Below are 15,433 nucleotides of genomic sequence, written 5' to 3' on the forward strand. Positions count from 1 at the left end.
CCCCTCGTATTAAAGCGGGGGGTCCAGGGGTCCTCCCCCGGGAAAATTTGGATTTTAAGGTGTAAAATAGTGCTATTTTAGCAGTTTTCGGTACTCAAATTTAAATATTGTAATGGTAAAAATTTTATTAATTTTTAATATGAAATTTGTTTGAGTGACGAATAAGAAATTTAAATAAAGATTATTTGCTAAGGGGGGGGGGGGGGAGGTTTGAACCCCTAAAACCCCCCCCCCCCTGGCTACGCCCCTGCCTGATAGTCTTGTAGCAACTCGCCTGATTGTTCCGTGTTGCCAGGCGCATCGCGGTGCGCAAGGACACGTGTGCGATGGTCGCCATCTCGCTCAACATCCAGCAGAGGGTGCACCCCATCATCTGGTCCGTGTCGAACCTGCCGTTCGACTGCACGCAGGCGATACCCGTGAGGAAGCCCCTGGGAGGGACGCTGATCGTGGCCATCAACTCCCTCATCTACCTGAACCAGAGCGTGCCGCCCTTCGGGGTGTCGCTGAACAGCATCGCCGAGACCAGCACCAGCTTCCCCCTCAGTAGGTGGCCAGAGTCGCAGTAGCGAGCGCTTGTTACTGAGTGCACACGATAGAGGCGAAACTTATCTGGCAAATCAAAAGTTGACTCGTAAAGTGCTCTCTTTGGCGTCATTAATGTTTCATGAAAACGTTGCATTAAAATTTGGTTTTGAAATTGTAATGTAAAATTTTACTCTCATCGTGCCCTAAAGAAGTTTCACTTCAAAAATATTAAGTTACACAGCCAAATAAATACTCACGCGACACTATTTAACAGTGCTGATTTACACAAGTAATTAAAATAATAAAGTCATGATATGTTTTCTATTAGGACAGTGTATTTATTTCCAGCATAAAACATTTCACAAATGGTGCATTTTCTGCTTATATACGGTTGGCATTCTAAAATTCAATAAATGCAGAGAAAAAGTTTTAAAAACCTAATTATTCTAACACTTATCCCAATTGTGAAGTTTAACATGTTAACAGGTTTACTTTACACTTCACATACTTTTTGTTTACAGTCATTGTTTATACCATAATTTTATATTGTTCAAATAGGATTGTATGTAAAAAACAAAATGTGTATCAGAACACTAGCGCTACACGTTAGTGTTGTCTAATGGTGTGTATTCAATATTTTGATGGTGCATAGCATAACGTTTGCATTTACGTCTCTGTTGCACCCTTGTCATGAAAACAAAAAATCCTTTTGCTCTTTGCCATTCTAGTGTGTTTTTAGATGTACGTACGTAGTCCAACAGTATATTGGTTTGCCAACTATTCCGTAATGGCAGAAAAAAAGAAGTTTTCTGTTCATAAAGAGTTTAATTTATGCAGTTTGTGTGAAGCCTCAATGTTATAATGATTTTATGCTGGGCGTGTAACAGGTTCTGCGGTCCAACTATAATCATATGTTTGATAACACATATAATGTAGTAAAAATCCTTCCTGAAATTAAAGTGAAAGTTTTTACTTTATAACAACACACAAAGCCTACATTGGCTTGTGCCTTAAACCAGGCTCCAGGGCTTGCTTTGCATAAGTACATTTTTTTTATTCCTGTTTCCTGTCAGAGGGTTTTGAACAGTTGCAGCTTAAATGAGAAAGGCTGTTTTGAGCTGGTAGGATACAAATGGCTCATAACCATTAGAACAGTAGAAGTTTATTGATTTAATTTTTTTTTTATGTTCTGATTTAGTCTTTTAATGATATTTCTCTTGCAGTTCATGTTTCATCTGAAATTTACTCAACAGATATTTAAGTTGGTAATGGTTAGAGACCCGGAAAATTCGCGGGTTCAATGACCTCCAGGATAGACTCCAATATCCTCTACACACTCGGGCAAATGCCAACTGTTCATTGGCTGCTGACTTGTGAGTCGTCTCGACTGGGTGGCCTGTGATTCGACACTTCTGTGAGTGAGGGTCTCTAATTGGCCCCTCAGTCCTCCAGATTAACAGCGGACCAATGACAGAAGCAGCACTAAGGTGTAATCATTTGAATTTCAGCATAACACGAAATGAACCGGCGAATTTTTCCGGGTCTCCAGTAATGGTTCGATGGATGAACTCGTGTGGATGCGACGACGCGAAACAAAACCGCTGGAAGGATTCGCGGGCAGGCTTGACCCTCGCCGTTTCTTGCGCAGAGATCCAGGAGGACGTGAAGCTGACGATGGAAGGGATGCAGGCGGCCTTCATCTGCCCCGACAAGCTGGTCATGTCCTTGAAGTCGGGGGAGCTGTACGTGCTGTCGCTGTACGCGGACAGCATGCGCAGCATTCGCAGCTTCCACTTCGAGAAGGCCGCCGCCAGCGTGCTGACCACTTGTGTACGTAGCTGCGTGGTCCAGGATCTCATGCACGGGCGTCGCAAGGATATATTTTTTTTGGGGGGGACTTCAATTGATTTAGTTGTTGAGGAATATCCATCCCCTGGAGAAAAAAAGCGGGTGGTCCAGGGGTCCTCCCCCGGGAAAATTTGGGGTTTGAAGGTGCAAAAAGGTGGTTTTTAGGCATTTTTCTTTCCTAAATGTTCTAATTATAGTTGGTTGCAATATAGAATTTATTTTTTATAAAAAAATATTTTCAGAGAACACATTTGTAAAAAAACACAGTTAACATATCTGCTGGTGCTATATATCCACACAAAATCATTAATAATTTAAACATCAGGAGAAACTACGAAACTAAATATATTATTGGAGGGGACGAAATTGAAGACTTTTTTATTATTGGGGGGGGGCATGTCCCCCCCCCCCGTCACCCCCCCCCCCCCCCCCGCCCGGTTGCGACGCCCATGGCTTATGTTGGCGACACTGGTGCTGTGTCACATCCGGGCGCAAGGCTCTACGCACCGGCTTGCGGTCGCCTGGTCGTTGCAGCGGACAGCTGTGAGACTTGAGTGGTGACCCTTACAGTTGATGGTGCAGAAATAACGACAAATGAGTAATGCAAGTCCCTGCGGGGATTTCAAGAATCAGTACCAATAGTTTCATACCATATTATATAAGAACAAAATTTCTGAATTTAAATTTATTTATTTTTCCATACAACATTTTTATGCGTAATATTTTTTTTGAAGTATGTTTATACAATTTTTTACGTTGCTGTTTGCCGTAGCATTTTAACGTGAATAAAAATACGCGTTGCGGAGTGTTACCTCGAAATTGGCGGCAGTTTTTATTTCTATATTTTCTTGGTTTGAACTTTTATTTTTTAAATCGTGAAAACTATGTTGGCTTGGTACGTTTGTGAACTATTTTACTAAATAAACTTTTACAATTCGAAAAAATTTCACAGGTATGATTATGATTAAACTTGGACAACATTTTTCATGGATTTTTTCCTATCTTACTATTTTGTTTTGATTTATTACATACAAAATTTACAAATTATGTTTTACAGTAAACAGAGGTTGGAGAGCACCGTCGATGCAAAGCACCCGCCCCTCATTATCCTCCGGTATAAAAGGGTCCAGTGCCCCTGGAAACATTCGGAGCTGGTTCTGTGCGGGTGACGGGTACGTAGCGGGATGTTGTGTCCCGCAGATGTGCCTGTGCGAGGACAACTACCTGTTCCTTGGCTCGCGCCTCGGGAACTCCCTGCTCCTGCACTTCGTGGAGAAGGAGCAGAGCTCGGTGCCGCCCGGGGACGAGGCTCTGGGGGACTCCAAGCTGGACCAGCCCGCTGCCAAGAAGAAGAGGATGGACACGCTCGGTGAGAGCCCAGCATAAGCCGCAGGCCCCGCCTTCATTCGAGCGAAACTTTTTTTTTTCACAGCTGCTAGCATAGGCATTGGCGTAGCTGTGTTCATAAAGTTGGGTGGGGGGGGGGGGACAAATAATGATTTTGATGTCTTGTAAACCCATTACCCTCTCTTACTAAGACGACGGGGGGTCCGGGGTTCCTCCACCGGAAAATTTTGATTTTAAAAGTGGAAAATAGCGCTTTTTAAGCAGTTTTTGTATCCAACCATTGGATACATCAATGTTAAAATTATTATTGTTTCCTTAAAATAAAATTTGAGAGTGAAGAAATTACAAATAAAGTTGGGCAGAATAATATTGTAAAATAAAAATATCAGTGTCTAGAAAGTTGGGGGGGGGGGGGGGGACAGTCCCCTCCACCCAAAAAGTTCAGGGGGACACGTCCCCCCTGTCCCCCCCCCCCCCGGTTGTTACGCCCATGAGCATAGGTGCATGCGACGACTCATCAGTATAAACAATATTTTAGGGTTTAGTTTTTAGTTCAATTTCGTTTCTTAAAACAGGATTTCTGTGATTTTTTTTATTTACCTATATAAAAGCTGTTTTTTAATATGTACTCCACCAAATTAATGCTAAAATTTATATGCTGCATTTTTATGATAAAATAATTTGTAATGAATTGGACCTGAAACGATACATTTGTGGTTTGAAAGTGATTCAAGAAGAAATGCACAATAAAATAAATTAAATTATTTTTTTTTCTGATCCATTCACTTTTGTAAAATTTTGTGTCCATAATTATCGACATTGCTTGAATTCAAACATCATTTTCATTTGAATTAAATTTTAGTTAAATGCTACTTAATTCCATAATATACATAACTTGTATTTCGGTGCTGATCGGTGTATTAACTTTCATTTCAGTGTTAAGCTGTGTTTTGACATGTTTTTTCGGTGTTATTTAGATTTTATCACAATTCAACATATAAGCTTGTCCCTACTGATCAGAGAATAATGAAAATGAAAAGAGCGACACTCAAGAATTGGTAGCTTGATGGGTTTATGTAGAAGGAGGAGGGAGTAACTGACATTGTACAGAGTCGGATAACTTCAAATCATTCTGCAGGTTTTTTCTTCGCGAAGTTTGTTAGAATCGTGATTCTTCATTGTGTACTGTATTTTTTAGTATCATTGTTCAAGTGAGTTATTGAGTATTTTATTTTATCGTTCAAGTGGGTCATTGATGGTTGAAGTTTCACTTCAAATGCGTATAGTGGCCACACCCTAATTTTGTTTTTGTGAATTTAAAAGGATTTGTATTATGTTGTGTTTTGTTGAGCTCTCTTATATTTAAGTGTCTATTGGTTCTATTAGTTATCTTCATTTGGTCATCAAATTTTTGACGTGACAACGTCTAATAAATCGATGAACGCCGGCTGTACGCACGAAAAATTGTCCCATAAAGCACATTTTACCGTTACGCTGTGTCCCTTTACGCTCATTGTACGCTTGCGCCGCATCTATCTATCTTCCACTTGATTGGAACAACCATTAATTTGACTTTTTCGAGGCACATTAAACTTGAAACACTCCCATTCGTTTCCCATTTTTCCTATCATTGTCCTATCCTTAACAGAATAACACAGATTGGAAGAAGTTAAATAGCAAACATGTATAAAAGTTATAGTTAAAATAATCTCTTCGTTAAAGTAACAAACATATTTGAATTAATGAGTGCAAATAAAAGTAAATTTATCAATTAAATTGTAGATTTCATTTCACTCGTTCTTTGTATCCATACAAAATAGTGATAAATTCAATAAAAATGATTAAATTTTATTCATAAAAGTATGCAATCATTTCATCAATGTTTTGTTATGACGTTGTCACGTTAAACTATCGTCCGTAAACCGACTTTACAGACAACCAATTTTTTCTTCAGTAAATTTCACAAAATTCTTTTTGGAGTAGTTTTCATGTTGAGATGTCTGTGATGCACAGATTTTCGAAGGTGACGCAATGAAGCAATGCCAGTTTGGCTCACGCCTTGCACGCAGGGGACTGGATGGCGTCTGACGTCGCTGACATCAGGGACGTGGATGAGCTGGAGGTGTACGGGAGCGAAGCGCAGACCTCGGTGCACATAACCTCGTACGTCTTCGAGGTGAGTGCTTCAGGGAACTTTACGTGCACTCTCTTAAATACAAACGATATTATATATAGACTTGTTAACAATTTCAATATGTATGTTAAATCACTTGCAACCTACCAGAGAGAAAAAACTTCTTAAAAAAGAATTATATTTTTCGGCATCCAAAGATTGATCATCTTTATGCTAAAATGTGTTTTCCCTAAATTATTTAATACTAGATATATTATTATAAAATTTTATTTCAATCTATGGATGCTAACTTTAATCATATACATAATATTATATGTTCTGTACTTACCTTAGTTACTTGTAGTATAATCAACAGTGTTGTAATGCATTATATTTCCTTTGTATTATTTTTTACTTTTTGTTTAAATTAATTTACACTAGGTAAAACTTCAGATGGTGTGTCCTTTGTCGGTGTCACAATGTTCTAATTCTTTTTGTTTTGTATTATTTGTTAATTGTCATTGTTTTGTGTTTGTTTGTTTTTGTGTATGGTGGCTACCACCCCGGATCATCGCTGTTGGTAGTCATCTGACAACTTTAATAAATAAATTTTAAAAAAATCAACAGGAAAAGACCTTAAATGTGATGAGATAAGGAATTTAACTAATAAACAATAAGGTGCGTGTTAGACAGGGCCTTAATGTCTGCTCAGGAGAAAATAAATCAATGTAACAGTTATTATAGGAGTGACATGCTTCTTACAATCAAGCATATGTTTTTCCTTTCCTCAGACTATCGTTTAGGCAGGCTGACGGTCTGAAGTAATAAAGTTTCTTGTAAGATCAAATATATACCGTATTTACCCATGTACCACCCGCCCCCATGTATGACCCGCACCCCTAATTTTCAACACACTCTCCAGGAAAAAAATTTTTTTTCACTATAATGTCATTTACATGTGCCAGCATAAATAGGGGAAAAGAGTCTGTCATTGTAACAACAAAGTAAACACAGAATTTTATTAACATAAATTTTATTAACATAAATGCATGGAATATTAAGAAAAAACCAGTAATATTCAATTGCTAAAACAACAGACGTCAATTTGGTGAAATATTTTTTAAAATGTTGGTATGCAATAAAAACGATCGTCAACTGTTCAGTCCGTTTCAACATCCTGCAAAGAAAAATAAAGATCGTAGTGTTAACAAACTCATTCATAAAACCTGCCACAAAAGAAAACAACTGCAAGTAAAAATAGGGCCTACTTACACTGCCGTCACTAAGATCATCTATCATGCTGTCATCAGAAGAGTCATTGTCGTTCCAGACTGCGTCTTCTTTCCCATCAAGTGAGTTGGAAATCCCACACTTCTTAAAGCTTTTGACAACAAGCTCTGCGGGTATGTTGTCCCACGCTGTTTTCACCCACTTGCAGATAACATCTACGTCAGGTCGCTTAATGCGGCCCGTTGGTGTCAACTGATGCTCCGCACTTGCCATCCACTCTGTGTACAGGCGTTTCAAAGTTGCCTTGAAAGGCCTGTTTACACAGACATCGAGGGGTTGCAGAATCCACCGGGAATGATTGCAAGATCCGTTTTCTGCCTTTTTAAGGCAGATTTCACACTTTCCGACGTGTGCGCGCGAAAACTGTCTAGCACGAGCATGCTGGGAACGTTCAGAAGTGCCCCAGGACGTCTGCACCACACTAACTTTACCCATTCTTCAACGAGCGTAATGTCCATCCACCCACGTTCTTGCGCTCTCACGATAACACCTTTAACGTTTATTTTAGGCACCGTTTTACGTTTCACCACGAGGTAGGGTGGGAGCTTGCGACCGTCGGCCGTAATGCATAGCATTACCGTGCAGCGTTGCTTCTCGTTACCACCAGTTTTTATGGAGACACTTTTTTCCCCCTTCTTGTTAATAGTGGTATCCAATGGAATTTCAAAATAAACAGGCGTTTGATCCGCATTCCCAATTTGAGAGAGAAGGTACGAATGTTCCGTTCTCTGCCGAATCACAAAGCGCTGAAAGTTTGTCAGTTTTGTTTCATATGCATCTGGAAGTCTTTGTGCGATGTTGGTACGACGGCGCAAACACAACTCAAACCGAATAAAAAACTTGTTTAGCCACGAACGACTGACCTTAAAATTATCCACCCCACACTCTCTTGCAATTTGTGTGGCCTTCAATGTGCACATTTCTGTTGAGACTGCGTATCCAAATTGCCGTTTTTCAACTACATATTCATTCAGTTTTTCTTCTATTTCCGGATAAAATGGTTTTTTTTCCACGGAATGCTCTCCGACTGCCCGCACTGTTAGAAAATATGTCCTTTTTTCTCCAATCTCGTATACAGCTTTCATCAATGTTGTATTTCCTACCCGCAGCACGATTTCCAATTTCTTCTGCTTCTTTTACCACTTTCAGTTTTTCACTTACAGTGAATGATCGCAATCGCTTAGCACTCATTTTCACTACTTATTCACCGTTAACAGAACAATAACGGCGGGTGGAGGTGTAGGTCGTACTGGCTTGATGCTGCTCGGCACGGTCCGGCGCTGCCTGGAATGCTAGGTCGGCACGGTCCGGCGCTGCCTGGAATGCTAGGTCGGCTCGGTCCGGCGCGGCACGGCACGGTTCGGTGCCGCCTTGGCACATCCCAGCGGGCGACGCAAGCTGTACACGCGGCGCACGACGTAGTTAACAATATTGCTTTTATTGCTATTCACCCGCGCTACAATATGATAGTAACGGGTTGGATACTTATATTTTCATTGTAATAAATGCTTCCAGCATTCTGTAATGTACGATAAATCCATTTTTTTCAGTCTTAATTTTTGTCCAAAACCTCAAATTCCGTGTATGACCCGCACCCCGATTTTTGAATGTTGTTTTTCGGAAAAAATGTGCGGGTGATACATGGGTAAATACGGTATTTTTTTTTTGCTCTGGCTGGAAATTTCTGGTGCTACTTTCTGCCTCTAACAGTAGACGTGCCCACGTAAGGCTTGTGCGAATACTAGTTTTTTTAATGCTAAGAGAGTATCGAAACTAATCTTTAAAATACTCGTGAGGTCAAATTAAATTGTGAATATTATTCTCAGCAAGTCTCTAGTACACTTATTTTATAAAATAATGGCTTAAATTTAAAAAAAAAAAATTAATATTTTAACATTTGTAATATTTTATCTGATTAAGTGAAATCAGTTGGGGCCCTGTATATAACAGTATAACACCAGTGAATAAAAATTATAAAATAACCATGCATAACATTAGTATTGAGCAGGCAAAAAAAAAAAAAAAACCTGTGTGCCACATTTCAGTTTTTTAATTAGCCAATTATATGTGTGCAAAACATATACAACTAAAAAAAAAAGACTAATTATTTTTAAGAGAGAATCGTGGACTTCCAAGTTTAAAATCTACACAACAAATGCCTAACTTTACATTGGAGGCAAAGCTTTTCATCACAACCGAATCTTTTTTTAAATAAATTAAAAAAAAAAAAAAGTGAATTTCTTGTCAAAGTCAAATGGAATATTAAAAAGAGCTTTGACTGATTCGCTTTTAGTCGAATCTTTCACAGGCCTAGTGCCTAGTGTGATGCTTCACTAATTGCTAGAGATCAGATTTTATGGTTTAATTTTTAGGCCAATGTAATTTTTTTTTAAAAGGGGAGATTTCAATGTAATTTTTTTATCAGCTGTGTTAATTCAAAAAGATAGTACATACATTATTTCAACAAATATGACACCTAAATTTTAAATGACACTAATTTGAATTAGTTGTTAATGACATTTGCAGAATTAAAAAAAAAAAAAAACCTAAGTATTTTTCCAATCAATTTTGTACATACTTTTTGGTACGAACTCCAGGCTAAATAATTTACGTCCATTGAATTTTATATATTAAAATATTACATCTTTGTAATCAGTGGCGTAGCCAGGATTTGTGTATGGGGGTGTTAAGAAGCATGCCCCGGTCCTCCCCCGGGAAAATTTGGATTTTAAGGTGTAAAATAGTGCTATTTTTGCAGTTTTCGGTACTTAAATTAAAATATTGTAATGGTAAAAATTTTATTAATTTTAATATGAAATTTGTTTGAGTGATGAATAAGAAATTAATTAAAGATTTGGTGTTGGGGGGGGGGGATGTTTGAACCCCTAACCCCCTCCAACCCCTGTCTACGCCCCTGTTTGTAATCAGAGTTAAATGTGCTGATTAATTAATTTTTTTTTTTTTTAATTTCTGTGCTTTATGGTATATTAACACGCATTTCGATGGTGTATGGTATAGTGACATGCTTCTAAGGTGTTACTTCGCCTAGCGCAGTTCACCGTGTCGTCTTGTCCCCACTGATGGCCGGTGTCGTGATGACTGTGCCAGGTGTGCGACAGCCTCCTGAACATCGGTCCGTGCGGCAACATCTCCATGGGGGAGCCGGCTTTCCTGTCCGAGGAGTTCTCCAGCAACGACGACCCGGACATCGAGCTGTTCACCACGTCGGGCTACGGGAAGAACGGGGCCCTCTGCGTCCTGCAGAGGTCCATCAGGCCGCAGGTGACGTGAACACGTTCGCTTCCTTGCAGGTAGAGCCAAGGTTGTCGTGGCTCTAAATCCCAACCCGATTCTGTCGTGAAAAATTTAGATTTTTGTTGTCATGATTTGTCTGATGGCCGCGTCAGTGCCGTCTCAAAAGTCGTCCTGTTTTGGCCCTTATATGTGTGAGGTTTCCTGGTCTGAATTTGCACGTGGTTTTAGTTATGCATCTTCCAACTTTTTCGCTGGGTTGTAATCTCGAATCCAAAGCTCTAATTTAGAATTTCAAAGTTACTGTGAATCTGCCTCTCAAATTTAAATGTAAAGTCTTAAAGGTAAAAATAAACAATGTACAAGAATTAAAAAAAACATTAAATACGGTGTTAAAATATTCAACCCTTCTAGTGTTCATTTGACTGAGGTTCCTGATTCAATACATATCTTAATTTTGTGTATATAATTATATGTTACAAATACAGTTTCTGGGGGGGGGGGGGGATGGTAACAGAATAGGTACAAGAAAAACAAAAATACATGTTCACGGTATTCAGTTTGGTATTTTTTGATTACTACTATATTCCCTCTGATATTTTTCTTTGAATAATTTTCGCAACGTCTCCGGTATCCCAAATACCAGAGATTCGGTGGTGTTGGAGAGTTTGGGTATTGTTCGGCCGGCAGCGCGGGTTGCGACTCGTGTGCTCGCTGCCGTGACGAGCGGGAAGTGTGCTGCGCAGGTGGTGACGACGTTCGAGCTGCCCGGCTGCGTGGACATGTGGACGGTGCTGGGCAGCTCCGGGATCGGGGAGCCCTCGGACAAGGGCGAGCAGGAGTACGCACACTCCTTCATGATCCTCAGCCAGCGCGACTCCACCATGGTACGATCCCGGTGCTACGATCCCCAGAGCTACGTCGATCAAGTAGCGAGACAATGTACCAGGTTGCCGGGAGGATCCGGGTTTTAAGTCCCGTAATCCTGAAATCACTCCAGGTAGATGCTGGGGTAGTTTCTTTTACCGTTTGCCATGGCTTTTTCTGATCTTTGATTAAGTAGCGAGAGAGCATATTAGTGGAGACAAATGTACTAGGTTGCCGGAGGATCCGGGTTTTAAGTCCCGTGATCCTGAAATCACTCTAGGCAGATGCTGGGGTAGTTTCTTTACCATTTGCCATGGCTTTTTCTGATCTTTGATTAAGTAGCGAGAGAGCGTATTAGTGGAGACAAATGTACTAGGTTGCCGGAAGGATCCGGATTTTAAGTCCCGTAATCCTGAAATCGCTCCAGGCAGATGCTGGGGTAGTTTCTTTACCATTTTCCATGGCATTGCTTTTTCTGATCTCAGTATCTTTAGTTTATGTCGTGTATCATCACGGCTAATGACTTCATTATTGATGACACGTTAATAGAAATAAAATAATTTGAGTTTGGCGTCAAGGTCTCATCAACATTTATGCAATTAGAGACCATAAAGGCGTCTAGATGCAACTGGAGCATTGACGGGATGAATGGGAAACGCACAGCAGTGTTCACCACGTTTCCCAATTTCGAAAAATCGGCGTTCAGTCCTGCTGAGTAATCGAATAGGTAATGAAGTTAACTGTATGCCAACTTAATATAATTGTACTGTATTTACCAGCGTATTGGTCGCATATTTTACGCCGATTTTTAGTTTCAAAAAAGTGTAGTGCGATTCTTACGCAAATTTATAACTTTGGGTAAAAAAATTTTTTTATAATTGCTGTGTCTCTTGAGTATGTGTGTAAATATCACCGCTTTGTTGGTTTTTAATAAGTATGTTACGAGTAAGTATAAATTGTTTGGTTAAAATATTTGAGCAGTGCGTGAAAAGCGCTATGTATTGCGCCATTGTGCTACGTCTGCTTGGCCGGTTACCAGTCGCCCAGCTGCAGCTGCAGCTGGCGTGACGTGACTTGCTGGGTTGGCATTCGGTTGGAGGGGGGGGGGGAAATATAAAAGTAAACTAGCCTGCTTGTTTGAGTTAGTGTAGCCATGAATGTGGCGTAGAAGCTTCTCCCTCAATTCCTACCTCCCTCCCTCCCTCCCTCCCTCCCTCCCTCCCTCCCTCCCTCCCTCCCTCCCTCCCTCCCTCCCTCCAGCTTTCACTTCATGCCATTTGTAAATGTCCGTGAACTGGCACAATCTCCACATGTATTTCGACAGGCTTTTAAGAATCAACTGTAACCCAACATAATATTGTTTTTTTAAGCGAGATTCCTCAACTTTCAAATACAACATTTTATGATAAAACTACGGCCATCATTGGTGCTTTGAAAGCCGCACTGGTTTTTTGTTACGTTCTTTAGGTCCGGCATGAATTTCTCGCTGACTGTAAGGTGCATGCTATTTGTTTATAAAAGAAACTAACAAAAAATATTGTTTGCTGCCTTTTATTTTCTATTCTGGAAGAGGACTGGTTTTAAAAAATACAGTAGCCAGGAAGGGATACACCAATGTCTTTTGTTATTAGGAGGGGTCGTAAATAAGAAGGGTAGAGGCGGAGAAAAGTAGGCTGGCCTCACTCCCTTCTACACAGTAATAAAGTAGCACAGAAAGCAGACAATAAGCTGATACACAGAACAAAAACTTCACTTGTACTCTTTCGTAGTAGACAGATATGTGGTGTGACTCATACTTGAGGGCAACCCTTACTGCAATAAAGCTATATTTTTATGACCCAAATTATAGCTGCGACCCCTTCCCAGGGGAGACTCGTCTGCCAGTAAATACCCTAACAGCACAGCATTGTCTATTGTTACAGGTATTAAAAACAACATTTTTTTAAATTTTTTTTTTAATTTGACATAATAGGCTAAGTTAAGGACTGTAATATTTATGTATCTTTAATCTAATGATGTTTCTTTTTCTTTTACAGGTCCTGCAGACAGGCCAAGAAATAAATGAAGTTGATCATTCTGGGTTTTCAACTCAAGGGAGTACAGTGTATGCTGGCAACCTAGGCTACAATAGATTTGTTGTGCAGGTAAGAATTAATTCAAATTGTTCTCATACCTTCTATGTATTTATTTACCTTCTTTTCTGGAATGGTAGTTGAAATAATTACTGTTTGCACTGTTTGTGTTAATAGATTTTACCACCGTAATTATTTTAAAAACATATTCGCTATAGACACACATAATTTGGGGTGGGGGGAACTTGTTAAGATAATAGTCACAAAAGGCTGGTAATATGTTTGTGTTATCATTAAACATTTCTTGAACATCACAAATTTTAAGCTTCTTACTTGCAGGCTTTTATTGTATTTTGCTTTAAAAAATCTTGGTGGTTCTCCTCAAGTCTGAGGAAAATGGTCTTCCATTTGATTTTCCGAAGGTTTGCCATCCCTATTGACCACCTACTCGTTCAGCCACACATCCATACTCTCACCTACATCCACTCATTCTCAACTCACGCCAGCCACTCGTTTTCATAATCAACATCTAGCTGGTGATGCAGTAAAAGCTCTTTAATCTGGCACTTCGGGATCACGACCGTGCTGTATTGGCGATTTTTGCCCAGTTGACGAACGTATGTATGTTTTGTATGCATACAGTAGCGGATCCAGAAGGGGGGGGGGCTAAGGGGCTCAAGCCCCCCTCCAAAAGCATCTGGGTCCACTATTGTTTTAGTGTTTGCCTTGATAAAGCCTAGCCTCAGCTGGGTCAAACCCCTCCCGAAACCAAAATCATGGATCCGCCACTGTATGCATGCAGTTGTAATAATGTGCAAATGTGCATGTGTAACCGGCTGGGAAACAGGAAATACAGTCCTGAAATGAAATCTTGACACTGAACGAACTGGAAACAAGAGGCAGCAGGTCAGCAAACGCCTGGATGAACGTTAGAGCGGACTGATTGTTGTCGCTAGAGAGAGCCTTGTGATAGAGCAGAGCCACAGCGACAAGACTTCATGTTCAGGGCCGAGCGTGCAGACGACGACGAATGCGAATGAGTAGGAAGATACCTGGAAATATGTGTTGGTGTTTTAATCGGTGTATACTGGACGTGCCGAACGGAAAGAGCGCCGACTGTGTCGCTGTGTTCGGCCGGCAGACGGACAAGAGGCAGCAGGTCTGCAAGCGCACTGAATGAACGTTAGAGCGGGCCTATTGTCGCCGGATCACCTTACGTGCCGAACGGAGAGAGGGCCGACCGCGTCGCTGTGTTGTGTTCGCCAGGTGTCGCAGCTGGGGGTGCGGCTACTCCAAGGGGTGGAGCAGGTTCAGCACATACCGCTGGACTTGGGCTCACCCGTCGTTCACGCGTCCTGCGCCGACCCCCACATGGTGATCCACACCGAGGACGGGCAGGTGCTCCTGCTGACCCTCCGCGAGGCCCGCGGGCAGGGCCGCCTCGCAGTCTCCCGCCCCTCCGTCCCCCTGGTAACTACCTCTCTCTCTCTCGTCATCTCCCGCCCCCTACCGCGCGGCCGGCCGATCACCAGGGACGAGGTTACGTGTGGGGACCGGAACAATTCGCGGGTTCAACGACCTCCAGGGATGAACTCCGCAGTTCTAACGTACACTGGGTCGAATGCCACCCGCTCATCGGGCTGCTGTCTCGCGAGACGTCCCAGCGTAGCAGCCTGTGATTCGGATAAAGCTTCGGTCGGGTGTTTCTCGTTGGGCCAGAGTCATCCAGGTGAGTTGTGAGCCAAATAGCAGAGGCAGAACTGAGGTATAACGATTTGTACTTTAGCCTATCGCGAAATATATTCGCGAATTTTTCCGGTCTCTCTCTGGTTATGTGGTGAATTGCGATGACACACTCCGATGCAAGTTAATACACACCACATAGCACCTTCGAATATATATACTGTCTAGAAGTCGCCAGCCCAGGTTAAAATTTCTAATACGGTTTGAGGTAGTTGGTTAATTCACCGCCGCAATCGCCACCATCTCTAGGGCATCGACTTGTGGTGGTCCCTAGCGGACAAGTGTCGAACTCTTCAAACATCCCTTCCCCCTCCCATTGAACGACCTTGAGCTGCAGTGAATGATGGGTGGGGTGGTGCGGGGGAATGACAGC

The 15,433-nt window shown here is 41.3% G+C and overlaps 1 protein-coding gene across 1 annotated transcript in view; it reads left to right on the forward strand.

The window, feature by feature from the left end:
• The window catches only part of LOC134539132 (cleavage and polyadenylation specificity factor subunit 1), a 64,930-nt gene that overhangs the window by 14,708 nt on the left and 34,789 nt on the right, over positions 1-15,433 (forward strand). Inside the window, exons 5-12 of the mRNA XM_063380880.1 lie at positions 296-546; positions 2,177-2,358; positions 3,577-3,745; positions 5,793-5,899; positions 10,235-10,408; positions 11,125-11,265; positions 13,282-13,389; positions 14,584-14,787. Coding sequence (XP_063236950.1) covers positions 296-546; positions 2,177-2,358; positions 3,577-3,745; positions 5,793-5,899; positions 10,235-10,408; positions 11,125-11,265; positions 13,282-13,389; positions 14,584-14,787 — 1,336 coding nt within the window. The remainder of the gene's footprint in view (positions 1-295; positions 547-2,176; positions 2,359-3,576; positions 3,746-5,792; positions 5,900-10,234; positions 10,409-11,124; positions 11,266-13,281; positions 13,390-14,583; positions 14,788-15,433) is intronic.

This window comes from Bacillus rossius, chromosome 14 (assembly GCF_032445375.1).
Source record: "Bacillus rossius redtenbacheri isolate Brsri chromosome 14, Brsri_v3, whole genome shotgun sequence".
Taxonomy (NCBI): Eukaryota; Metazoa; Arthropoda; class Insecta; order Phasmatodea; family Bacillidae; genus Bacillus; species Bacillus rossius.